Below are 27,234 nucleotides of genomic sequence, written 5' to 3'. Positions count from 1 at the left end.
GATCTTTTAAAGTAACATATTTGAAACCAGTGATCACTGCTTTTGTCTTAAAAGTAACAGACGCAGATCCATATATTTGCAGCTTTATAATGATTTCAAAACCTTTTGTACTGACCTAAAGTAGGTGGCAGTGAAAAAGGAGTTTAATAGTTTCTGTGTTCAGTAATACTTCTGACTTATCTGAGAAATATATAGTGAATTTGTAAGTTTGCCATACATATTCAGTAGATTGGTTTTAAGATATGGCAGCCAAGTGTTTGAGTTCTCCACTGTGGCAGTTTGCAAGTTTGATGACCAGAAGAGCTTGCTAGAGCTTGTCATAGTAATATTTAAATATGTCAGCAGGAACAACCAGTTTTCAAACATGTAGATGGACTAGTTCAAGGTGTCTACTATCTCATCATTCAAGAGAATGAGTTTCACTCATATTTTTGTGTTCACACTACAGGGTAGATAATTTTGAAGATAGCAGTCAGGAGGTGGCATCCTTAGTATCTGTTCCTGTTTCATGGCTTTATTGTGGTTTGGGTGTCAGTAATCGCTGGACTTTTGAACTTCCTGTAGAAAAGAAGAGTAATGCTTCTTAATAGCCTCCATTGTGATGTCTCTGTGTTGGTTGTGCATTAAGAGCAGTAATGAGTTTTGGACTGTTAGATATCGTTATTTTAAAGCAACACATGAAAATCACAATAAAGCCTTATTAAAGTGAAAGAAAAACTTCACATTTCAAATAATCTGTTAATTTCATCTAAAGTCTAGTAGAGCATCTTGTCTGCTTTAAATATTGTGGATTAGATGCTGTTTTAAATAAATGTAGCCTATATCAGTTAGGAAGGCACCCTAGTGTTATGAAAAGAGCACTGGATTAAAAAAAATCACCCGTGTATTTGTAGGCCTGGCTATGTGACTTTTGGCACGTCTTCTGACCTCCTTGGGCCAACTCTTTTTTCTTATTCATAAAATAAGAAACAACAACAATTCTCATATCTGCTTCCCTGGAGTGCTGATGAGATTAAATAATGTGTGGAAAGGTACTTGGGAAAGAATAAAGTGCCATACGTGTTTGAAGTGTTCTTATAACTATGCTTATATATAATTCAACTCTTTTGAAATCAATAAGTAGCATACAGGTCATAATTTGAGACAGGGGAAAAGATTGCCATGAGGAAAAGGACTGTCAGTTCAGATCTTAAAGAGTTCACAAATGCTTACCCTCCACGGGTTTTGGGTGAAGATCTGTGGAAGGTGATTGGAAAACATCACGTTTGTATTTTTGTTTTGTTTTAATGATTACTGCCTGCTTAGAAGTTTGATTCCTGGAGCTGGAGCAGAATGAGCACTTTATTTATGTATTTATTTATTTTTGAAAATATCCTTTTTTTTTTCTTTTTGTCCAAGCAACACAGCTTGAGGGGTCTTAGATCGCTGACCAAGGATTGAACCCAGGCCTCCGGCAGTGAGAGCACAGAGCCCTAACCACTGGAACACCAGGGAGTTCAACAGAATGAGCAGTTTAGAGTATTGGCAAAGGTGGAAGATTAGTTGAAGGGAAATGTGGGTCCATTTATCTTCAGCATTAACACCAAGGAATAGGTACTTGGAGGACGCCGGGGACAGGCTTGGTCAGACGAGCCAAGACCATGCTCGGTCACGCAAACTGAGCAGGCCAAGAAGTATGATAGCAGCCAAGATTCACTGAGCACTGACCATGTTCCAGGCATCACAGTCAGTACCTTACATTCATTAATTAATTTTATCCTTACAGTGTTCTCTGAGGTGGGTTTACCTGTCTACTTCTATTGTTATACTATTATTGCCCCCATTTCCAAGTGGAAAAAAACTGAGACTTAGAAAGGTTAAATGTTCACCCAAGATCTGACCACCATGCCCCTCACCCCTCTTCATTGCCTGTAACCATTCTTTGCATCCCCCCATCCTTGTGGTAGAGACAGCATTATGTCACGTAGTCTGAATTCGGGCTCCCAGGTGTGTATTCCTGTTGGATGGACTTCTTTCTCCCAAGTTTCTTAAATCGCATTCCCTCTAAATCAATCTCGTGAACTTGTGTGGAATGATGAGTTTATCTAGTTCCACATTTCCCTCTGTGTAAGTTGACCTTTTAGGTCTCAGTCCTGAAGTACACTGAAGACCTGTCAACAACCTTGTAGCCTCTACTGCCTGCCCCCAGCCCTGCACACTGTTACAGTTTCCAACACCAGTGTTAGGAGCCATTTCTTTCAGGATCCAATTTTTTTTATTTGAATATTTGTGTGTTTGTTTATACATACACAAGCACATAGACACCTGTACATAGAAGAAATGCTGAAGTCATAAACCAAATGTGATGGCATACACATTGTTTATTTCTGTTTGGAGACTTTTTTTTTTCATTTCATTACTGTATTTTCTGCATTTTAAAAAAAAAATTTTTTTTAATGTTTAAAAGAGAAATGTTTCATTGACTCCTTAGAAACAGTTATTATCTATTGTTTCTGACTTGTTATACTAGATATGATGGGATTCAGAAGATATAGTATCTTGAATGTTTAGAGTTAAGTGTGAGGATATGAAATGTAACAATTAAAAAATTAAAACCAGAATATTATTAAGTAAAATGATACAAATGATATACTGATTAAGTATTGAAAGAAGACAGAGTAGAGAGGTGATGTTGGGTGGGAAGCTAAGAGATCACGTCAAGTATGAGAATAAGAGAACTCTCTTACAGTTGTTTAAGGTTGGGTCTTCACACAGAAACATTCTCCTCACAGCTTCACTTATTTCACAAAGATTAACTGACCATCTACAACTTTCTGGGCATGTGCTAGATTTTGGAGGAACAGTTGTTAATTAGGTATACATATATATAAAGTTATTCTTAGTGTTTGAGTTTGAATAGTATTTTTGTTTTCATCTAAAAAGAAGTAGTTTAGGGCTTCCCTGGTGGCGCAGTGGTTGAGAGTCCGTCTGCCGATTCAGGGGACACGGGTTCGTGCCCCAGTCCAGGAAGATCCCACATGCCGTGGAGCGGCTGGGCCCGTGAGCCATGGCCGCTGAGCCTGCGCGTCCAGAGCCTGTGCTCCGCAACGCAACGGGAGAGGCCACAACAGTGAGAGGCCCGCGTACTGCAAAAAAAAAAAAAAAGAAGTAGTTTAGTATAAGAAGTAGTAGTCAGGAATGTATAGCCAGTTTGGGGGTAAGCATGTGAATTTAAGGTGCAGTATTCAAGACTTCTGCAGGGAGTTCCCTGGCTGGCAGTCCAGTGGTTAGGACTCGGCACTCTCACTGTTGGGGCCTGGGTTCAATCCTGATTGGGGAACTAAGATCCCACAAGCTGCGTGGCGTGGCCAAAAAGAAAAATCTTCTGCAGATAATGTGCTGCTTCACATGTCTTAAATGATGGTGGTAATACTGAGCTGTGGAACTATAGGGCTGCTGTAAAAGTTAACAAAGTGTTATTCAGGTTCTCTTTATTACTGTTTTCATTGCCAGTGATTGCTAGGTATATGTGAAGTTAAAAGTATGACCTTTAACCTTCTGTTTGTAGCAAAGCCTAGGAGACAGTGGCACTTTTTTTCTCCAATGCCTTGTTACTTAAACTTCATCATCCCTGGATTTAGGGGTAGATCAGACAGGGGACGTGGAATGACTGCTAAAAAATCAATAGGGGATCATCTCAGACAGCCAAGGTCCACTTTCCTGAGCCCTGTTCTTTTTCCTCAGCACAGTACACTTACTGACTTCAGCAACTGCCTTTTCTTTGAGCTGAGATTTGCTTTCATGAAAATAACACTTTAGTTGTAAATGCTAAAAGCACCCAGTCTCAATTAGAACAATAACCCATATAGGATTTGGTCTTTAAAGCTCGCATAACTTTTTGAGCTTTAGTTTATATAATTTTGCTCCAGCTCTCACTGTGTTGTATCAATTGAGAAATTAATCTCTGTAGCATCAAGTCATTTGTTGTAAAAATCTAGGGCTTCCCTGGTGGCGCAGTGGTTGAGAGTCTGCCTGCCGGACACAGGTTCGTGCCCCGGTCCGGGAGGATCCCACTGGCCGTGGAGCGGCTGGGCCCGTGATCCATGGCCGCTGAGCCTGCGCGTCTGGAGCCTGTGCTCCGCAACGCGAGAGGCTACAACAGTGAGAGGCCCGCGTACCGCAAAAAAAAAAAAGAAAAAAAATCTGAAACGGAGTATATTTTAGGCATCCGACTGTCTGTTTAAAAAGATAATATAGAAAAGCCTCATAGTTTTAGACAACTTTCTTCCTCTCGAGAACTTCTAACCAAACAGGAATCTAGTTTACCTTGTTTTCTAGGCTTTTACTGTCAACATATTTCCTGCAGCAATAATGCTCATAAGGTACTATATTCAACACCATTGAATTATTCGTGTTGAAAACTGTATAAAGTACTTCTTGGGTTCTTTGGAACCTACAGTTGAAAAACTGGGGAGTGGTATTTGCCGGCTGGTCATCAATGAGTAATGGAATTCAACAGCCAGGCTGTTTTGCACATCAGGCCCCCATCAGGCTGCTGGATCCTAAGACTTGCCCATGGTTTCCTTGTGGACGTACACAGTGACTGACTGTGGATTCCTTAGCACTTTCAAATTTAGTTATTTGCTGGAAATTGAGCTTTTGGTTTTTGTAAGTTCTTTGTCCTCCTCATTTGAAAAATACTTAAATGGTATTGCCCAAAGGGCACACAGAGAAACAGCATGACTTTCGGGAAATTAGTAAGCAGTAGAGTTATTTTTAGCTTTTACTCCTAGCAAACATTTCCTTTTGTTCTTTAGAAGACATTGTTGATCTGTTCATTCATGTGCTGTGCTCTCTCCCCAGTACAGGGTAGCTTCAGATAGAATAAGCCCTCTCTTCTCTACTCTGCGTGACAGAATTCTGTTAATTCTCATTTAATTTTAACTCATGAGTTATTCATTTGTTCATGTTTTTCTAGGTTCTGAAATACCACTGCCACCACCAAATACACACCTACATTTTATTGTTATTTGGGATTGATTTTCCCTCTCATCAGCAAATACTAACCAAAAAATGTTCACACAAGCAGGATATATAAAATGTATATTTTTTTCAAAATATTGTACAGTGATATTTGATGGTGTGATTTTGTCTTTATTTACTTATTTTACAACTATAATATTTAGAGAGTTATGCAGTTAGTATTACAGAATCCCAAATCCAGGATAGATGGTTACAGAGGCTGGCCTTTACACCTCAATCTCCTGTTTGAACTTTGAAAAATCTTCCAGTATATAGAGGAAATCAGATTTTTAAGGAAGCACACTGAAACCTCGCTTTTACTATTCACATAAAGGCAAGTTTGATATAAGACTAGATCCAAGATGATTTCATCAATTTGTCACATCGTAATATAGCCTTTTTTTCTTTGATTTTTCTCTGAGATACAGCGGTATAATAGCATCTGTGGTTAAAATTGGGGTTCTGTAGTCCGACCACCTGGTTTAAAATCCTAGTTCTCCTACCATTAATCTCAGTATACCTCAATTTCCTTATCTCATAAATGGAGATTACAGTGCTTTATACAATTGTTTTGGAATTTAAATCAGATAATCCATGCAAAGAGCCTAGCAAAATGCCTGACATAGTAAAGTCTCCATAGATGTTGGCTATTATAATTATTGTATAAAATTATTTTATCTATCATGTTGGATGTAGTTATTTTTAGAAGATTATATACAAGAAAGTGGCAAAATACTCAGTTTTCTGGAGCCCTTGACTCTTTCCCTGTAAGAATTTTTTATTGGGATAAAAAATTATTTATCCGTCCTCAAACAGAGGTTACCTAATTCCAGGGCCTAGTGAATTTAGTTTCCCTTGGCCCTTCAGTAGTTGCAGCTCTTCATATCTAGAATCAGCACAATTATAATAGGAAGTCAAGCAAAACATTTTTTTTCATAAAGAGAGGAAGGCAGAATGTGAGGTGGCGTTGACATCTGTGCCTCTGCCCTGGGCCAAAAACAGAATGGTTATTTGCTTCTGATTTGGCAACCAGTCTGCTGCCTTCTCCAGTGGTTAAGTCCCCTTCCTTTCCCTTTCTTCCATTTAGAGCCCCAGGGATGATGAAGTCAGAGAGAGAAGACTGGGATGTGAAGCATCTAAATAGGGAAACAGGACAGAGGTTCAGGGAAAGATAACAGAATAACCCCCATTCTGCTGCTGACCCAGTTGGGTAAATGCTAAATATTCCTCTGCCAATGGCAATTTTACATGAGTTCTCTGGACGGTGTGAAGGTTGAAAAACACCAGCCTGTCTAGTGAATTCCCATTTTTCTGCTCAGGAGCTTTCTAACATCTGATTCAACAGTTTACTAAACTTTCCTTTTTTAAATAAAACTTTTTTTTTTAACGCTTAGCCCACACCCTCAGAATAAGTCCTTTATTTTTACAGTGGGTACTTTAACTTCTGAGTATATCAGTTGTTTCTCTTTTCTCATAGCTGCATTTAACTCACCTCACTTGCCAACTATTATAGTGCTAAATCCCACTGAAGGGGCTTCTTGTTTTAAGGTAACATCTTCTACCCAATCTGAGAGGTACAACTCTGGCTTTCTACAACACGGTTGTCTTAGAAACACTTATTTAAAGTTTAGGACACAAAACACCACACACATGAAAAGGGCATCTGTCTTTAATGTTGTAATTTAACTCTTTAACTGATTTAGATGGAAACGTGAGTAGTTAAATAATAGACTGATGAATGCCCCAGAAAGGCATGTATTGAGTAAACAAAAGTATGCAAATAGAAAGGGAGCTAGGGAGAGATTGTCTTAGATTATGGATCTCTTCATTTTTAATGGGAAATTCCTTTTGGTTTTTGTTTTGTTTTGTTTTGGGTTTTTTTGGCCGCCCTGAGTGGCCTGTGGGATCTTAGTTCCCCAACCAGGGATTGAACCCGCTCCCTCAGCAGTGAAAGTGCAGAGTCTTAACCACTGGACTGCCAGGGAATTCTAATGGGAAATTCTTTAAAAATATTTTTACTTTCAAAGCTTAAGGCTTCTTTTAACTTAGACTGATTTTTTTTTTTTTTTTTTTTTTTTTTTTGCCATATGCGGGCCTCTCACTGTTGTGGCCTCTCCCGTTGCAGAGCACAGGCTCCGGACGCGCAGGCTCAGCGGCCATGGCTCACGGCCTAGCCGCTCCGCGGCATGTGGGATCCTCCCGGACCGGGGCACGAGCCCGTGTCCCCTGCATCAGCAGGCGGACTCTCAACCACTGCACCACCAGGGAAGCCCAGACTGATTTTTTTTCAGTTATGATTTCTTAATGATTGTTTCAAGTGTGTTCTGTGATTCAAAAGAATGAAATATTAGTTTAATATAGGGTATTTGTGGGTTATTTTTCAGGCTGCTTGGCTACTGTGTTTTATTTTCAATATAAATTTGAGGTTATCCTAACCATTCAAAGAAACAGTTGACTCTGATTCTGACTTAAGTTTTGGTGAGTCTTAATTATAATTCATCATATATGTAGTTTTCATTCAGTGCTTTTTAAAATAGACCTTTATGTTTACTTTTTAGACCGACTTTGCACGATTTAGTGGAACAAATGTGGAAACTGACTTCGTAGAGGTGCCATCACAAATGCTTGAAAATTGGGTGTGGGACGCCGATTCCCTCCGAAGACTGTCAAAACATTATAAAGATGGAAGCCCTATTACAGATGATCTGCTTGAAAAACTTGTTGCTTCTAGACTGGTCAACACAGGTATGACTTATAATTTTAGAAAATAAACTAGAATTGCTTAATGGAGAATTGGTGGCATCTTTTTTTTTTTTTTTTTTAGGTAAGAAGTGGATTTATTTAGAGAGATACACATTCCATACACAGAACGTGGACCGTCTCAAAAGGCAAGAGCGGCACCAGAGCATGGGGTCGACTCAGAAAGTGAGAGCGGCCAAGAGAGAAACACACTCCACAGACTGAGCGTAGGCCATCTCAGAAGGCAAGAGGCCTGCTGCATCTTCTTCTATAGAACTTATTTTGTCTTTTGTAATGATAGTACCCCCAGAGTGTTAATATGAAAAGGGAAGACTGCTTACTGAACCCTGAAATTATGTCCAAGAAAAAAAAATACATCTTTTAAATCTTAAATAGAATGAGATGTCTTGCTCCGATTTTGCAATGAGTACTACAGGAATCCGTTTTTGAAATCTGTGATCTATGATTAGAACACGTAGTTCTCTCTTCTCCAAAACGTATCCAACATTCTTATGTTATTAGGTCTCCTGACCTTACGCCAGATTGTTTTGAGCAAAGTTGATCAGTCTCTCCATACGAACACTTCGCTGGATGCTGCAAGCGAATATGCCAAATACTGCACAGAAATTTTAGGTGTTGCTGCTACTCCAGGTACGTAAACATGATCACTAAAAGTTCACTCGTCCTGTGAAGCACAGGGTATACTCCTAACACTGCCAGAGAAGGTAGAGTTTGTCAGGCAGGTTGCCTAATATAATTTGTTTCTGATTTCTGAAATCAGGCCATGACTTTCAGGTCAGCATACTCTGTCCTCAGAGTTATCCTGTCCAGATGTGCTTGAAGGGAAGGCGGCGCCAGCTTTGCAGCATTTTAGTGTGACCAGGTGTGAGCAGTCGGCCTCCACCCCAGAGCAGAGAAAGCCACTCCCGTTTGGCAGCACCACCTGGCTCTGCCTTCCCTATATGCACTGTGACTTCCCTAGGGTTTCGGTAAGATGTTGCCAGAAGGGGCAGTTTGAGAGAAAGGCACAAGCTTCTACCCTGTGTCTGATTCTGCTTCTGAGGTCAGTTAAGGCAGTTTGACCAGCAGTTTCTAACCTGGTATTATTTATGAGATTCATGTGAGTGGGTGGGAGATGCTCAGACATATGCTATGTTACATTTATATTTGTATATTTTAAGCAAACATGTAGCCGTCCGTGTATACGTAGTTGGAAAGGTGAGTTTTTTCCATCAAAGAAATTGTTGTTTAATTGAATCAGTCACATTTATACCGATATTAAAGGTCAGAATAGTCCATTGAGTTCATCCAGGCTCCTGGCTTCCTTTTGTGATCTGTTTCTAGTAGATTGAACAGGAACTTTGTGCCTCAGGCCACTTTGACAAAATCCTTTTGTAAAGTAGCCCTAGAGGTAGATTGAATTGGTAAGACCTTTTTAGCTCTTCATGTAAAGAGTTCTTTTTCAGTAATTATGAACCTCAAATAAGTGCCATACTGATACATTTCAGATATAAATAGGTGTGACAAAGAGTAGGCTTAATATCATTAGAGTATTCGTAAGACACATATGTATCTAAGGGATAAGAAAGGAGTGAGTTGTCTGATAGGTGTGGACAAAGCCTCTGAAACTATTGTTAGGCATTCCAGAGCTTAGGGCGGAAACCAGCTCTGAGGTGGAGCTGTCATAGGAGAGAAGTTTGTAAACATCTTGGCCAACAGCACCCATAAACCCAGGGAGTACTAGAGGTGAGGACCTATCACTGTCTCCTCCCACAGCTGGACTCCCCATAGGGAAACCTTAGCTAGCTGAGAACCTGCTATTTAACATTTGCCATCACACTGATTGAAATATATCTTTCTTTAAAGGCACAAATATGCCAGCAACTTTTGGACATTTGGCGGGGGGATATGATGGCCAATATTACGGATATCTTTGGAGTGAAGTATTTTCCATGGACATGTTTTACAGCTGTTTTAAAAAAGAAGGGATAATGAATCCAGAGGTATTGTATTTTTTTTCCTCCTTTTGTTACTTCTGTAGTTGCCCCCTCCCCTTTAACTCCTAGTAAAAAAAATATTTATTACACCTAGATTTTTAGAGTAAGAGATCTGATAACAAATTTTAACTTTAAAGTCTGGCATCTTCTCACATCATCATACATCGTTAAGTTGCTTTGTGTAAGTGATTAATCCTATAAGTTAAAGAAAAACCCTACTGCATTTTCTTGCTTATTAACATTCCAATATATTGCGTAATTAAAATTCAAAGCTTTGTTTATGCATTTGAGCGTTTATAGCTGCCAGTTTTGACATGTGCCATACAGTGTTTTAGTTTTATAGGAGGTTGGGAAAGAAAGGTAAACTCCTTCCTGATATAAATGGTCTGCCTATGTTTTGATATACTCTACACACTTTCATTATATATTTGCTGTGGAAGGCACCCTTTTTTCTGTGGTTGGCATGCGCCGCCTACTACATAGTTTGTAACCTAAATGCCTTTAAGTAATTTAAGCTGCTTCATCAACCTGAGCCATTCCTTTCTGAGTACAGGGAATTGACTGCCAGGTGGCTGCCAGCCAAACCTTCCTGAGTTACAGTCCCTCGGTCTCCACTCTTGCTGAAGACTCAGCTGTCAGATTATTTCTAGGGCTGATGGATTTTCCAGTGTGTTTTTCATTCTGTTTGATTTAGAAATTAGAAGAACAAATTATCAAAATCAGGTTCTCTGTGCTTATTTCAACCAACTGACTTGTTCTCCAGACTTCATGTTTCTAGATTGCATACTACCTTACACATATGCACTGAAAGACATTGATGTAATTTAGGCCACCGTCCCTTCCCCCCACCCATCGCCCCCAAAACACCACCTCTAGGACACTTACATTCTATAGACTAACCTTTCCAATCCCTGCATCTTCAGTCCCACCCTACCCAGGCTGTTAGATCCCTGTAAGTCTCCTTCCATTCCCTGGCCACCCCACTTACAACGATCAACCACTAACTCGTTCTCATAAATACCCTGACTCCTGCATGACCTTCAGCCAGTGCCCAGCCCTGGATTCCTCTACCGTCTCATTTAGAGAATGGTGACCTTGGGATTCAGTCTTCTGGGGAAGATCATGCGGCTCTACTTAATGCCCCACTGCAGAGTCACGCTGTCAAACCTGCACTGGACCCCCAGTGGGACTCCACAGTCCTGCTCTACTTACCTTATTGGGGTCCCCACCCTCTCTCTCTCTCTCAGTAGATGCTCTCTCCTCTCTACTAAACATTAAGATTATTGAAAGTGAGTACCTTCATCTTTCTTTCTCTTTCTATACTTCAATATTTATCTTCTTTCCTCCTGTCTCAGGAGACATGTCTATAATACTGACTTATTGGTTTGCCATCTCAGGAAAAAACTTACCACTGACTCTGATCATCTCAGTGCTACTGCTCAGTTGTTCTTCCTTTCACAGCCTACCTTCTTGGTGTAAGAAACAGTTTCTGCAAACCTCTGTTTCCTGGCTTTTGCCTCCACCAACTGAACTGGAAAGTTACCCTCCCTCCAGAGTTACCTACCACTGATGATCCAATCGCCAACTGCCAAAGGCCCTCATCTACCTTTTGTTTTACTTTCTGCTTCTTGGTAATTCCTCTCTTTGTCACAGCCCTTAGCTTAGCAAACAAATCCCTCTGCACTTCCCAGAACTCCCAGTGTATCAGCCAAATTTGTATGTTCCCTTGTGTCTTTCCTCCTTCACAAATTTATTCCTTGTACTTCTTCCACCTAAAATGTATGCCTTCCTTGTCTGTGCCTCTCCAAAATCCTACCATTCACAAAGGCCCTATTCAAATGAAATCTTCCAGATCATCGAAACCAGAAGTGATCTTTCCATTCTCTGAACAGAAGAGTGAACTTGGGCATGGGTAAGGGTTTCAATAAGCTTTTTCTTGTGTCTGGAATGTTTAATATAACTATTATACAAAATGAAAAAAATCAGGTTATAAAATATTTTACACCATAGAATGCAAATTTTGATTTTAAAATATATATTCAGGGGCTTCCCTGGTGGCACAGTGGTTGAGAGTCTGCCTGCCGATGCAGGGGACACAGGTTCGTGCCCCGGTCCGGGAGGATCCCACATGCCGCAGAGCGGCTGGGCCCGTGAGCCATGACCGCTGGGCCTGTGCGTCCGGAGCCTGTGCTCCGCAATGGGAGAGGCCACAGCAGTGAGAGGCCCGTGTACCGCAAAAAAATAAATAAATAAAATAAAATAAAATATACATTCAGAAAAAAAAAGTACATCAAAATGTTGTCAGTTGTTATCTTTGAGTGGTAAGTTTCTGAGTATTAAATATTTTTCTGTACTTTTTATGGAGCTTTTTCATATTTTTACATAGAGCATGAATTATTGTAGAAATCAGAAAACAGTGTTTAGAGAGACACAAGGTCCAGATATGCAGAGGTACAATTATTACCTCCACTCACTCTTGGTAGTTGGCGAGGCTTCCTGGCGCAATTGCTACAGCACCTCTTTCACCACCCCTGGTCCGTTCACATGACCACATCCCCAGGAGCCTCCACTGTCTCTTCTTCTCTTCCGGCTGTCAAGGTAAACAGCCAAAGTACTGATCCCAGTGGATCCCAAGGAACTTGCAGATCCAGCAGGAGCAATCCCTGCCATTATGCTTCTATGTACCTCCTTTTTTCTCATGCTTCACAGCTTGGCAGGCAGCCAGACTACTCTTAATTCAGACAAAAGGGCTGGGTTGAATGTGGAGAAAGCAAGATTCCCTACAACTTGGAGTTGTTGCCTTGTGATGTTAAAAACTTTTCAGTTTTACTAAAATTCTGAATTCAGCTGTACTATGTATTATTACTCATCTTATGCCAGAAAGCTGGCTTTAATCCCTTCTTTTTTCCTTCCTATTAAATACTCTGGAATATCATGTCATTTCTTGCTCCCCTGCTGTCACAGCAATAGTGAGTCTGGCTCCAGTGGCCAAGGAGAATCCCATTGCACCCACCCTCACGCTCTTCACTGCAGCGGCAGTTACGGGAATAGCTTTTTATTTATTTATTTATTTATTTATTTATTTATTTATTTATTTATTTATTTTTGGCTGTGTTGGGTCTTTGTTGCTGCGTGTGGGCTTTCTCTAGTTGTGGCGAGCCAGGGCTACTCTTCGTTGTGATGTGCAGGCTTCTCATTACGGTGGCTTCTCTTGTTGCGGAGCACGGGCTCTAGGTGCACGGGCTTCAGTAGTTGTGGCTCGCGGGCTCTAGAGCTCAGGCTCAGTAGTTGTCGTGCACAGGCTTAGTTGCTCCACGGCATGTAGGATCTTCCTGGACCAGGGCTCGAACCCGTGTCTCCTGCGTGGCAGGTGGATTCTTAACCACTGCACCACCAGGGAAGCCCAGGAACAGCTTTTTAAATAGCCATTCTATTCCCTCTTACAGTGTACTGCTTGTTTGGTTTTGTTTTATTTTTTTTTTATTTTTACAAATGTTTGCTCTAAAATAACACCCAATTTACACAGTTTAAATATCCATTTATTTAAAATTAACACTTTGGAATAACAATCCTGTTCTACAAAAATCTTCAGTCATTATTACCACTATGTTGTGATGAAGGGAAAGAATTTTTGTGGTATAAAGAAATACTGAATTTGATCTGAAGTCATGGGAATCAGAGCAGTCACAATATATCATGCAGACTTTGTTGTCTCAAGGTCCCTCACACTCCCTAGTGTATATTTGGAGCATTTTGAGAAGATAGCAGGATGCCCCTTCAAGGAGTCAGTGCCTGCTATTCTTAGTCCCCAGCTCTAGAGAGGCTGGGGCCTGAAAGATCATGTATTGTTGACATTATTGTTCATGGTCATTAGTATCGACGAAAGAACACCTCCAGGCCCTCCCTCTGTAACCTCTTACCATCCTGCAAAGCCCAGGGTCTGGTTGAGAACCATTTCAGATCTTAACAAGCAGAACTGTAGAAAGTGTGCTACTCACTGGGAAAACAGTAATGGGAAGGGTCAAATACAAACCTGCAGGCTTCTGAATATCAAATGTGAGCAATAGAATATTTTACAGTACAATCGTTTTTATTGTTTTGATGGCCTCTATCAAAGTGTTAGAACTGGCCACTTACCTGTAGTAGCCTAAAAGTTTGCTACCTCTGGTTTTATCTGTAATTTTCTATGTTCTTCATAGTAAATAGGTGTAACATCTTGACTGTTTAATTAGTTTGTTAAGTATTACCTAAAGCCTTCGTTTCTAGTAAACATGGAGAAGTTGTCTCAACAGACATACCTTTTACTTTTCCAACTCATCTCTTAAATAACTATGGAAGGGAGCTGCTTGGGAGTAACACTTTTCCAGCAAACTCTAGCTCTTTCAGGAGCCCTTTAAGGTTGCCAAATGTAGTTTCAAAATCTAGCAGCTAATCATAGTGTTGAAAGAATGAGGGCATTTTAACTAGGGCCATTTCTTTTTTTCTCTTTTTTTAAAATTAATTAATTAATTATTTTTGGCTGCATTGGGTCTTCTTTGCTGCGGGCGGGCTTTCTCTAGTTGCAGCAAGCGGGGGCTACTCTTCGTTGTGGTGTGCAGGCTTCTCATTGTGGTGGCTTCTCTTGTGGAGCACGGGCTCTAGGAGCACAGGCTTCAGTAGTTGTGGCACATGGGCTTCAGTAGTTGTGGCTTGTGGGCTCCAGAGCACAGGCTCAGTAGTTGTGGCGCACGGGCTTAGTTGCTTGGCGACACGTGAGATCTTCCCGGACCAGGGCTTGAACCCGTGTCCCCTGCACTGGCAGACGGATTCTTAACCACTGCGCCACTAGGGAAGCCCAGGCTATTTCTTTTTATAAGGCAACTTCGTTGTGGGAAAATTTCCTAAAAGGTAATAGACATTGTGGATTCAAACGCAATTATATTGTTAAGCTAGAATAATGTTCCTCCTCTTCTGCATTTAGAGTAATTGCTAAGCTTTGTTTTTTTCCATCAGTGAAGAAGAAATACAAACGAGTATCACATGCAGAAAGGAATACTGAGAAAGTCAAGACAGTTCAGTGTAACTATCCACAATGACATATGGAAGGAGCTAGATCTTTTTTTTTTTTTTTTTGCGGTACGTGGGCCTCTCACTGTTGTGGCCTCTCCCGTTGCGGAGCACAGGCTCCAGACGCGCAGGCTCCAGACGCGCAGGCTCAGCGGCCATGGCTCACGGGCCCAGCCACTCCGTGGCACGTGGGATCTTCCCGGACCGGGGCACGAACCCGTGTCCCCTGCATCGGTAAGCAGACTCTCAACCACTGCACCACCAGGGAAGCCCAAGGAGCTAGATCTTGCATGCAATAACAGACACAGAAACATAGGAAGAATCTTGGTTAAACACGAAAAAGAATTACCTGACAGAAAGTGTTTTATAAAGCTAAGTATTCCAGGACTCTTCAAACAGAATCCTAGGACCAATTCCTGCTATAAAATGTTGCTAAGAGAGAACATGAAATTCCTCTCCTGACGGTCCTTACAAATGGATTAAATTCTGCTTCAGCTTCCCCCATCTACCACCCCAAAGCTGATTTTTCTTACACTTCAACCTTGTCTAACAGCATTAAATTTTGCCCGATTTAAGGGACAAAGGAAGGAAATGGGATTGATTTCCAACCTACTTCTTGAATATTTACAATGCCAGACCTTCTAAGCCTTGAATCCCAACCAGCTGGAAGCAGTTTTTCTTCCTTTTTGTGTTCCTACAGCCCTTCTTTGTGTTTCTCTTAGAGCTCTAATAATCTGCCTTGTTAATTGTCTATTTCTTTATCTCACCTCCTAGATCATAAGGCTCTTGTAACAGCAATTGTTTTGTTCATCTTGGTGTTCATCCTCTGCTTCAGTGCATTTAACTATTATTGGGCCCAACTGGTAGTTGCTCCAACTGCTTCCACTCTTCTGTCCCCCTTCTACACACGACTTCCCTTCCTTTTTTGTCCAGATCTCCTCCCTCCCCATAATTATTTATTCTTCCATCCTCACAAAAAGGTTTCCAGAAGACCTCTTTCACTCAGGGGAAGTTTCCTACCACCGTTCTTTGTTTCTGTCACCACCAATCTTTCACTCTCTCCCTCCTGCCTGTTTGTCGTCAAAGGTATTCTTTTTCTGCCCTTAACCTCCCCACCCTCACTCATAAAAAACAAAGTATGTGCTGTTGGAAAGGAGTTTACAGATGAGTTGCGGAAGGAGAGGTTTCAAAGTCCACTTTAAAAGCGGGCTGGTGAGGCTGGGAGGTGCCTGATCGTCATCACCTGTCCTTGGGCGGATGCTTTCTGCCCTTTGCCTGTTACTCAGTGTCAGAAGGAGATACCTGGCTCCACTCCCTGGAGTCTGTCACAAGAGGAATGAGAAAGAAGGGAGGGTTGGAAGGCTATGGGAGCTTGCATGTGCTCCTTCAGAGAAGCCAGAGATGGCAGGAGGCCCAATCTGTTTCCCAATTTATGTGTTCTCATTGTTGGTAGATGATGGGTGTCCTTCATCCGGATAATTATGGTTGCTCTTAAAATATTACCTCAAATAAAAGGCATAGATTCTTGCATAAAATGAGTGCCTTGTCTCTTCTTAGTATTCCTACTGAACTATATATTCTATTTTATACTAATAGTGGAGATGAAATCTCTTGTGCTTTTTTCTAGCTTTATTAGGAGACAGAAGTAATTTTAAGGAAATGCTGAAAACAGGAATGCATTTGTTTCCCTGACTGTGTATAAGTGACTGAACTTAGGGGCGGTGTGAGGAGAAGGGAAATGAAAGGAGGGATGGATGACTACTCAGGTTTATTGAATACCACCATATTGCAGGAATGATTCTAGGCAGCAGGCAAGGTACTAAAATCATCTCCTCTAATTCCTCATACACTGAGGGAGGTAGGCATATTCCCACTTTACAGGTAAGGAAACCAAGGCCCAAGGCCACATAGCTGAGGATGAAGCCGAGATTCAAACCTGGGCCTGACTCCAAAACTCCTGATCCTGCTTTAGAAAACATCAGTGTTGGGGAATTCCCTGGCAGTCCAGTGGTTAGGACTCCACGCTTCCACTGCAGCGGGCACAGGTTCAATCCCTGGTCAGGGAACTAAGACCCCACATTGCTGCATGGCATGGCAATCAATCAATCAATCAATCATCTGAACATTTTTTAAAAAAGAAAGAGGTACTTCCCTGGTGGCACGGTGGTTAAGAATCCGCCTGCCAATGCAGGAGACACAGGTTTGAGCCCTGGTCTGGGAAGATCAAACATGCCACGGAGCAGCTAAGCCCATGCGCCACAACTACTGAGCCTGCGCTCTAGAGCCCGTGAGCCACAACTACTGAGCCCACATGCCACAACTACTGAAGCCCGCACACCTAGAGCCCATGCTCTGAAACAAGAGAAGCCACCGCAAGGAGAAGCCCACACACCGCAATGAAGAGTAGCCTCTGCTTGCCGCAACTAGAGAAATCCGGCGCGCAGCAACCAAGACCCAGTGCAGCCAAAAATAAATAAAATTTTAAAAATAAATAGATAAAAATAAATAAATAGATAAAGAAAAAGAAAAGGAGGAAAGAAGACATCGGTGTTAGAGAGGACTTGCACAGTTGCCAAAAGACACATGTTAACCTTCCAGGAGTAAAAACCACAGAGGTGACTGATGCTGATTTTCCTTCCCTGAACTAATAGGAGCTCCTACGCTATGCAGATCCCCCCGAACGATTTTTTTTTAGCATGAAAACTTTTAGAGGTTGCCTTAGAGCTTCTCTTCCTGCTTTGCTCACAGTTACAGTTCCTTAATTATATAAACAGAGTAGAACAGTTCACAGCAAAGACTCCTTCCACCTGTGGCATATGTCTCCCAGCGTTCTCTCGCCCAGAGAAGCCGGTACCTTCCTAACACAAATTTGCTTAACTTCTTTTTTTTTTTTTTTTAAGAAAAGCAAGATCCGATTACCAAAATGACTCTAAACTCTTCTCCAAACTTCATTGCAAAGGAAATGAAACTATTAAAAGACGATTGCTCTGTAATTCAGCAAATTGAATCAACTTGTTTGGAGCTATAAACAGGGGAGGACTTGCACTGCCCTGAGCCACATATTGTGAGACCAAACAGTGCCCTGCTCCACAGTGACTTTATGGCAGAGGAGGCATGAGCTGGCTCTTCACAGCAACATGCAGCTCCTCTAACGCTTGCTTTTCTTTACTACCAACATTTACAGTTCTCTGTACAAAGTGAGAATATTCTGGCAGATGTCCACATTTTGGTGATAATTTTTGTTTACTTTATTTAAATTTTCATTACTGTTCCTATAATATTTGTGCAATGAAATTTGTCTTTTTACTAAATAAAAGACTCTCAGATCTTGAGCATTAAGAATTTCTGCAGGTAAATACTAATAATTGAGGTTACATGATAGGTACAAGAGGGTTCACTATACTGTTCTCTCTACTATTAGTATATATTCAAAATTTTTCCATAATAAGTGGTTTAAAATACTTTTAGCATTCAGATCAATTTAATTCACATTTTCTAAGTTCTTCCTATACTGCTTTGTCCAGAGATAACTGCCCTTCCTTACCCCACCGACTAATCTAACACTGGTCAAATGTAGACACACTGGGCAATGAAAGAAAGGGAAGCGGGGTAAGCTGTGTTGGGCTCAAGAGCTCTGATCTGCTACTTCTTAGAATAATAAAGTCCATGATGAGAATAGCCATCACTCATATTTTAGGTTCTAGATCGCTACTCTAACAGTAATTAATTGATGCAGACCAATCAAGAAATGACACATCTTTTTTTTTTCTTCCTAAACAAAATTAGATCTAGCTCTAAACTGTCATTGCCAGGGTTTTCAGGAAGTCCAATATCAGTGATTACAGGCCTGCACTTTTTAAGAAAATTTACTCAAAGCTTGTAAATAAGGCAACAAGATTGCTACTCGCTAGGCCCCAGAGCTGTATAATAGCCACATGTAGCCACTGAGCCATTGAAATGTGGCCAGTGCTACTGAAGAATTGAATTGAGATGTGCTGTAAATGTAAAAAACACACTAGATTTTGAAGACATACCACAAAAAATAAATCTCAATAGCAGTCTATATTGACACATGTTGAAACGATAACATTATAGATATACTGGTTTAAATAAAATATTTTATTAAAATTAATTTTACCTATTTTCCTCCCTTTTTTATTGCAATTACTAGAACATTTAAAGATATATATGGACCACATTATATTTCTACTGGACAGTGCTCTCTAGAGTTTATAGGAAGTAACTTTGACTAATTGTTTACTCCTGATGAAGGCCCATCTGTGAAGTTAGCTCTTCGCCTGTAGATCATTAATAAGTTGAAGATTATTTCTGTTTATAACTAAAAGATAACCCAGAAAGTTTTAATTTTACGACCCTTGTAAAACATTAAGTAGTTTTGTATCTAACCTGTTGGATTTCATTCATCAACATTTTATTTTCCTTAACAGTTTGACTAGACTTATCTCTGATGGTTGTACCAAGCAGAATCATTGTCATAAGTCAAAAATGAGATTACTTTTGTCTCCAGAAATTCTCAAGCTATTTATGTACTTGGAGAGGCCATTAGTGATTGTTCAAATGATATAATGGATATAAATTTGAGTGTTACTCTGTGAACTATTTTATGCGTAGACTTAGAATTAGGCTTCACTGAATTGTCTTGCCTTTCTTTCCTAAAAGGACGGTGAAAAGGAAGTGAAAATATTGAATAATGCTGATACTGAATTACAGTTGTTTGCTTTGTCTGCTCATGTATGTGTGTAAATAAAGGCAGAGGAACTATGATGTGTTTTAAAATTCCAGACCTTATCCCCAAAGAAAACTTTACAAAGGTCCTCTTTCCCCATGCTGGGCCCACAGAAATGTCTTACCCTACACCACGGGACATGTGCTGTTGCCTTACCCCCATCCATAAGGAAAAAGGGTTTTTTTTAATGAGCCCCTCATAAAAATATAGCAGAAGCCATTATGACAGTAGCTGGGCTACTGTTTCCAGGTATACTGAACCCCTGTTTGTAGCCTAATTGAACACTTGCTTTACTAACCCTTTTGAAATCGCATTTGGGATGGGGTGGCAAATAGGAGCCTGTTCTATCTTCCATTTGACTATTTTTTGTTTGTCTGTTTGCTCACATAGTCAGCATGCTGCTGAGAGTCTAAGGAGACAAGACAGCAATAAAGGGAAACGTGTGGAAGACTGAGGTCTAAGCTCCAGATCTCTTAGCTACCAAAGTAAATAAATAATACAGAGCTGCAGTCTAGGTGAGGGAGAACATCCAGACAAAGCTGAAGTCCCTTTTTCTCTTCTCTTTCGTATCTAGAGATTTGGGAAATTGCTATAACCATGAATTATTAGGCGTGTTTTATTTTATCAGGTTGGAATGAAATACAGAAACCTAATCCTGAAACCTGGGGGATCTATGGACGGCATGGACATGCTCCAGAATTTCTTGGAACGTGAGCCAAACCAAAAAGCGTTCCTAATGAGTAGAGGCCTGCAATCTCCGTAAACTGGGGATCTTTGGGAGCAGTCCATGTCTGGAGGACAAGCTGACATCATCTTGTATTACTGGCCTGGAAACTGAAGGGAGTTTTGCAAATGAAAATGTAGATTTCTATTGACTTCCTTTTGTTTTTTGATTTGAAAAATTATACAGATGTAAATGGAATTATAAATACGGTGACCTAAGAAAAGACCCATTAGAGCATAATTGTACTATAAAATTTCATAAAAATGGATTTGATTTCGTTTTATAAAAGTTTCATATGAATGTAATTTGATTTTTTTACTGTTTTAATCTAGATTACTATTATAATTAAGAATTTTTAAATTGAATCATATACATTCTATACTTTGATCCTTCTTATATCTTGAAGTTTTGTACTTGGGATTTCTGAACTGATAAGTGAGTCACCATGTTCCTCTGTTAAATATTGTCTCGGAGCCTTGCATCCACTTTGACTCTGTCTCCCAGTAAAGTGTGACTGACCTCTTTGCCCGCATACCTCAGGGCCAGGGGAATATGCCTCAGTAATGCATTTATCTTTGTATTTCAGGCCTCATGATTTCTAACTTTCTGCCACACTTGAATAATGTTACTGCAATTGGTTTAGTCTTTTCTGTCTAACGTCCAGTCAGAGAACACCAGAAAATTATGAGTTTTAGCTGAAATTACCTAATGCATATTATAGGTTTTAATATCTTGTATTAGAGAATTTTGGATCTTGGATTATAGGTTCATTTCCACTTCAGCATACAAGAGTGTCAGCCTTTCTGCATATTTGCCAACTAGAACACTAAAGCAAGTCCAAGGACATTTTTCTCTTCTCATGTTTCTAATAAGTGGTAAGAACTTTGCCTCCTTTACTGTACCCCTCACCCTGGCAGGTAGACATGTCACAAGGTCTATCCCGAGTGCCACAGGAAGAGAGCTGAAGCTGATATGGGGATAAAGAGTGCAGAAACTCCAGGAGAGGAGTGGGTTCCACACAGAAGTGTTTGAGGATGGCTGCCCCAAGTGTTATGTGTGCTTCAGCTCAGCCATGGTGAGGAGGCTCTTCCATGGCTTATTTTGTCTGGTGATTGTAAGTGAACCTTTGGATCACTTTAATTCTCTTTACTGTGGGACTAAATTCCAATTCTGCAGCAGACTAGGAAACTCACAGACTTACTTTTCCTCTAGGAGTCTACTCAGTGAAGAAACCAAAACAGGATAAAATTTTTTTTAATTAAAAAAAACTAACTTTGAATGTATGCATTCTTCACAGGACTTCTAATTGTTGTCCAGTGTGTACCTGAGGTATGACTTTGCTGGCCAGGAACAAAATTAGAACCTTTCCATTCTCTAGTCCAAATGGACTTTGTGCTAAATAAAAAAAAATATTATGCTGCATAGTCAAACTGTAGACAGCAGGAAAAATCAAGAGCTATAGAGACACAGAAGAAAATTCAGATTATTATTGTCAAGCAAATACCCTTAACATCAAGGAAATCCCACCCTCCCTTCTGAGACAGTTGCCTGGCCCTCTCTCCCTGACATTTGTTCAGCATCACCACCTCAGGTCCGTGAAGCTGGGTTTTTTTGGGGGGAGGGGGTTGGTCTGAGCAATGTATGATACTTTTCTCATATTTGTTTTTTTCCAGACTGTTCTGTCTTCCAGTTTCAGGCAAAAACTCTCTTCAGCTTTTTCTATTGCCCAATGTGTCTCCTGAGCAATAACTTTATCATTTTAAATCTTAACTTATTTCACATGGAAAAACTAATACTTGGTGTGAAAAAGCCTGCACACAATAAAATTACATTATTATCCATGAGAATGAACTCACATTTCTTTCATGCTTCAATGTTAAAACTGAAATGCATAAGAAAACAAAAGTGCTGTGGTATTCTTTTTATTTAGGGTTCACATCCAGTACTTAGAATCTACCAAAGAACATAATGTCCATCGACAGATGAATGGATAAAGAAGATGTAGTACATATATACAATGGAATACTACTCAGCCATAAAAAAGAACGAAATGATGCCATTTGCAGCAACATGGATGCAACTAGAGATTATCATAGTGAAGTAAGTCAGAAAGACAAAGACAAATACCACATGATATGACTTATAGGTGGAATCTAAAATATGACACAAATGAACCTATGAAACAGAAACAGAATCACGGACATAGAGAACAGACTGGTGGTTGCCAAGGGGAGGGGTTGGGGGAGGGGTGGAGTGAGAAGTTGGGGTTAGCAGATGTAAGCTTTTATATATAGAATGGATAAACAACAAAGTCCTACTGTATAGCACAGAGAACTACATTCAATATCCTATGATAAACCATAATGGAAAAGAATATTAAGAAAAGAATGTATATATATGTATAACTGAATCACTTTGCTATACAGCAGAAATTAACACAACATTGTAAATCAACTATACTTCAATTAAAAAGTGAATATATCTTTAAAAATAAAATCTACCAAAGAACAGCAATAAAATCAAATACTCATCAAGAAATATTCTCTGGGCTTCCCTGGTGGCGCAGTGGTTGAGATTCCAACTGCCGATGCAGGGGACACGGGGTCGTGCCCCGGTCTGGGAAGATCCCACATGCCGCGGAGCGGCTGGGCCCGTGAGCCATGGCCGCTGAGACTGCGCATCCAGAGCCTGTGCTCCACAACGGGAGAGGCCACAATAGTGAGAGGCCCGCATACCGCAAAAAAAAAAAAAAAAAGAAATATTCTCTAACATAATTCAAAACTAAGGACCTATTTTTTAAAGCCTTTTTGAATGTGGCCATCCATCTGCTTCTTTTTTTCCTAGATCAGAACATAGAGTGTCGGTGAGTATTCTGAATGGTGGAAAACTATAAAACTTGTAATTCACCAACCTACACTTTAGATTTATGGACTGACACATAATAAAGTCTACTTGGTTAATGATCCAGAAGATGTGGGCCTGTTTCAGGTTTTAGGGCAGTCGTCATTTCACTGAGGGCAAGTTCTTAAACATCTTAGGTGTGGTAGGCTTGGTTCCTAAAGGTTTAATTTTAAGATGCTACAGAGAAGAGAAAGAAAAGTTCTAATGTAATGCCACCTAATATAGATTTTTTTTCCTCTAGTACAAATGTTGCATGTTACCTAGATAAAGAACTAAAAATTCTCTTGAAGAGTACTTACACCAAAATCTTGCCTTTCTAAACTACTATGATGAAGGGTAGCTCTTGATACCTGACAAACAGCATTGTGTAAGAGACCAAAATCAAAAAAAATAGCAGAAAACAGCTCTTAAAAGTTTTTCATACCATTATTTTTTGTTTGTAGGGAATTTACCTTAATTAGTAGGGAATGACTTAACTTTCTACTTTACCATTTTGCCTTTAGCCTTTGTGTAGGAATTAAGGTGTATAGTGATCCTGCCTCCCCCAGCAGTGAATCTGCTGGTTTGTTTATGACCATTTTTAATTTTTTCCTTTTCTGTCATTTAAAAGAAGAATTTTTCATGCTTGAAGAAAATTTAATTAAAATATTAATCCCCCAAATTGGGTTTCAGCATAGTTAGCTGATCCCCAAAGAGTGTTAAAAGAGAAGCCCTATCCCATCTGACTAGATGCAATGACCAAGGTTTCTTTCTTCCCTCAACACAACATTATTACAGTTATGTCTCTCATCTGAAACTGGATAGCCCTTCAAAATTAAATATGCCTTCTCTTATTAACATTTGATGAGAATAAAAGCAAAAAAGATATACATGGTTTCATTTTCTTTGAAAAGCAGTCAATGTCCAAAGTTTACTTTTTCAGTTTATTTTTAATGGAGAAATTTCCACTAGAAACAAATCCACCTAAGTGATTATCTAGTACCAACTGTATCAAGGCAAAGGGTAAAGGTTATAAAATCTAAATACTAGGTTAAGGTAGCCTTTTCCAACATACCCACAATAATGCTATATAAATGGATACCTGTTTAAAAATTTTTTGAAAAATTGGGGTAATGAACACAACAACCCTTCAAACACCCCTCTCCAATGAATGATTCTTGAGTTTTTATTTCACTGCATTTACCTTATAGTTCCTTTTCCTGATAAAATATAGGTCCAGTGCATCTGGTCCACTATGTATGTACAAGGGAAGAGGTGAATATGACCCAGGCTCTCGTTTCTGCCCATATGAGCTGAAACCCATTCTAGCTGCTCATTGCATAGAGCTTGGGGGCTCACCTAAAATTTTACTGCCATGATAAAATGTCACTAGCATTTGTTGTCAGAGACACTGTATGGCTTAGAATGGTTTAAAGGTACGGTGTTCACTGAATCCAACAAGACACTTGACACCTTGATGGATGTCTTTAAGGCTAAGATGAAGGATATGACAGGATAATCGTTAGCCAGCTGGATTTCCAGCTATTAAAACAACCTGAACGAGCTGAATAATGATTCACATTGCACTGAGGGAAATTTCCAGTCCTTTGGATGAAGACACAAAGCATCCTATAGAAGGTATTATCAAATTTACAGATAACAGAGCTGGAATGATTACATACGATGACATTTGAAACTATTTCAGTGCTGAGACAAATTTAAGATGAAATTGGACCCATTCCACTGCCAAGGTGATAGGAGGGGAAACCTGACTTGATAGTGGTATACTCAAGAAAAAAAAAAACCTGAAATTTTTATTTGACCACGTTCTAGTATAAGCTCACAGTACTGCACACCTTGGGAGGGGACAGGAGGCGAGAACTAAAGCCTTGTAAAAGTAGGTTGATGGAAGAATGTGTCCAGATCAAAAGAAAAGTCCCACTGGACTCCGATGTGTTAAGATCAATCACGGCTAGAATATCGTGTTCTAATTGAGGTATTGCATTTTAATCAGACTTTGGCCAAGTATTACCATGTTTGGAAGAGTAGGAAAAGGAGGGTGATTAGAAAATACTTCTCAAGAGCAATACATGAAAGAATTAGGGAAATTCAATCTGGAGATGAATTCAGACATACAAGTGATAACTGTTTTCAAATACTTGAAGAATATGGAAGAGAGAATAGAGTTATTCTTCACTGTTTCAAGCACCAAAGCTTTAGAGAAATGGTTGGAAAATATAAGGAGACTTTAGCTCAGTATGAGGAAGCAGTTTCTAATAATTATTGTTGATTACAAATACATTCCGCTGCTATTAATGAGTGTTCAAACAAAGCCTGTGGCTGCCAGGAGTGTTAAAGAGGGAATTCCTCCTTTAAGTAGATGTTCGTACCAGATCAGCTTTGAGGTCTCCTCCAAAGTTAAGATGCAACAAATAATCATCAGAAAAACATCACTCAGGTGAAAGAAATGTTTACAATGCTGGATCTTAGAAATGGCATTTAGGTGATTGCAGCTCCTTTATACTATAGGGATGTAGTTTAAGCATTGCCTTATTCCTCATTCATGATTAGCCAGTGTTTATCCAGACATTATTAACAGTTTTCTGGTGGGTAATCTGGTAACTGAGAATGGGAGGTTAAGAGCCGTATTTGACCATAAGAAAGCCAAAAGCTCTCACAGAATGAATAAGGTTCTTTTTCTCCCTTTTAGAGAATTTACAGTTGCTCTCTGTCCATTCCACCCACTGCTATCTTCATCACACATACACAGAGGCAAAAATCTAACTCAAATATCCAGTTTATTATGCATGCATTCCACCACATTGCCGTCTCTTCGGGTCATTATTTCTATCCCCTGTCCTCCACAGTCCTTGGCTCATAGGGAATAGGCCATAAATATTTGTTAAGTAAACATACCTTCTTTAAGATTACTTTTTGCTATAAGGATACATTTTTCTACTGCAAAATATCTAATTTATAAATGAATCTAAAACTACCTAGATTCTGTTTACACCTTCCACAAGAAGAGGCTCTTTTCCTTTGTATACTGAAAAAGTTTCTGTGTGAAGTAGATGCAAGAAACATGCATTTTGTAAAAGAAAAATTAAGGAGTGGAGAATATTTCTAAAGATTCCTCCACTTCTCTCTGTAATTATGTTCTAAACCTTGGAATTTCTTAATGTAGAAGCCCTGGTTCCCTAGAAGATCTACGAAAGGAGGAAGAGAACAGATGTCCATGACTGCCCTGAAATTATGTTGAAATGTTTGTGTACATGGATAAGTGCAACTTTTCTGGGGAAAGGATCCCTAGCATTAATCAGAAATTTTTAAGAACTACTGTCTTAATTTTTTTTCAGACTTTTGTTTTTTAATTCAATTTGAAGACTATAGAGTACCCATTATGTATCAGGTGCTGTGCCTGGTACTGAGGATACAAAAATGACAGACAACCTTGAACTCACGTTGTTCACAATATATGAGGAAGGCAATTATGTTCATAACACGTCGAGAAATTATAAAAGAAAGGTATGTTTACAAAGCTTTTCTGCTGTTTTTCCCCACCACTGGTTGACTCCATTGTACAATTAGAACTTTGTGCCACAAAATTTTACAATTACCATGCCACCTGCCACCAGACACTTACTTCTAACATAATGGTTGATTTTCTCTTTTCAGCATGTCAACAGTGGGATTAAATGGTGTTCTTCTATCTGTTATCCAAGAGATTTTTAGACTCTGTGGCTAAAGGGCTCATAAATAAGAGATGAAAATGTTCACTTTAACCATTTTTATGTACTGTGATTAAATGGTTATAAACCTCTAGCCATTAGAGGAATGGGTGTGGGACTCTTCTTGACCTGATAAATATTGTATACCCAAGAGGCATTGGTACATCCTGTAAATCTAGAAGACAGGCTAAGATGACCATTGAGCTGTTTAGAGAAGGTCCAGAATTAGTCAAGATTCCTTACTTCCTTCTCCCATCAGTGTTGTTAATGTTTGTTTACTACCAATAAGAGCCAAAGGAAAAGCACCCAACTCTTCAATCCCTCACTGTCTATTATTTTTAACCTCCTTACATGAGGATAGCAACTAATTAA

The 27,234-nt window shown here is 39.7% G+C and overlaps 1 protein-coding gene across 3 annotated transcripts in view; it reads left to right on the top strand.

Moving 5' to 3' along the window:
• Window positions 1-22,142, top strand: part of NLN (neurolysin) — a 92,520-nt gene extending 70,378 nt beyond the window's left edge. For 2 of the 3 annotated variants that reach the window (XM_082623515.1, XM_082623517.1), the window contains 4 exons: window positions 7,560-7,746; window positions 8,263-8,391; window positions 9,607-9,743; window positions 20,159-22,142. In XM_082623515.1, coding sequence (XP_082479641.1) covers window positions 7,560-7,746; window positions 8,263-8,391; window positions 9,607-9,743; window positions 20,159-20,293 — 588 coding nt within the window. In that variant the 3' untranslated portion in view covers window positions 20,294-22,142. Of the gene's footprint in view, window positions 1-7,559; window positions 7,747-8,262; window positions 8,392-9,606; window positions 9,744-11,589; window positions 11,656-20,158 lie in introns of those variants that run through there. The other variant, XM_082623516.1, reaches the window with a different exon arrangement.
• Window positions 22,143-27,234: the final 5,092 nt, after the last annotated feature.

The sequence above is a fragment of the Mesoplodon mirus genome (genome assembly GCF_964341445.2).
Source record: "Mesoplodon mirus genome assembly, chromosome: 5".
NCBI lineage: Eukaryota > Metazoa > Chordata > Mammalia > Artiodactyla > Ziphiidae > Mesoplodon > Mesoplodon mirus.
The sequence above is the reverse complement of the archived record's forward strand: the minus strand, read 5'-3'. Positions and strand labels throughout refer to the sequence as shown.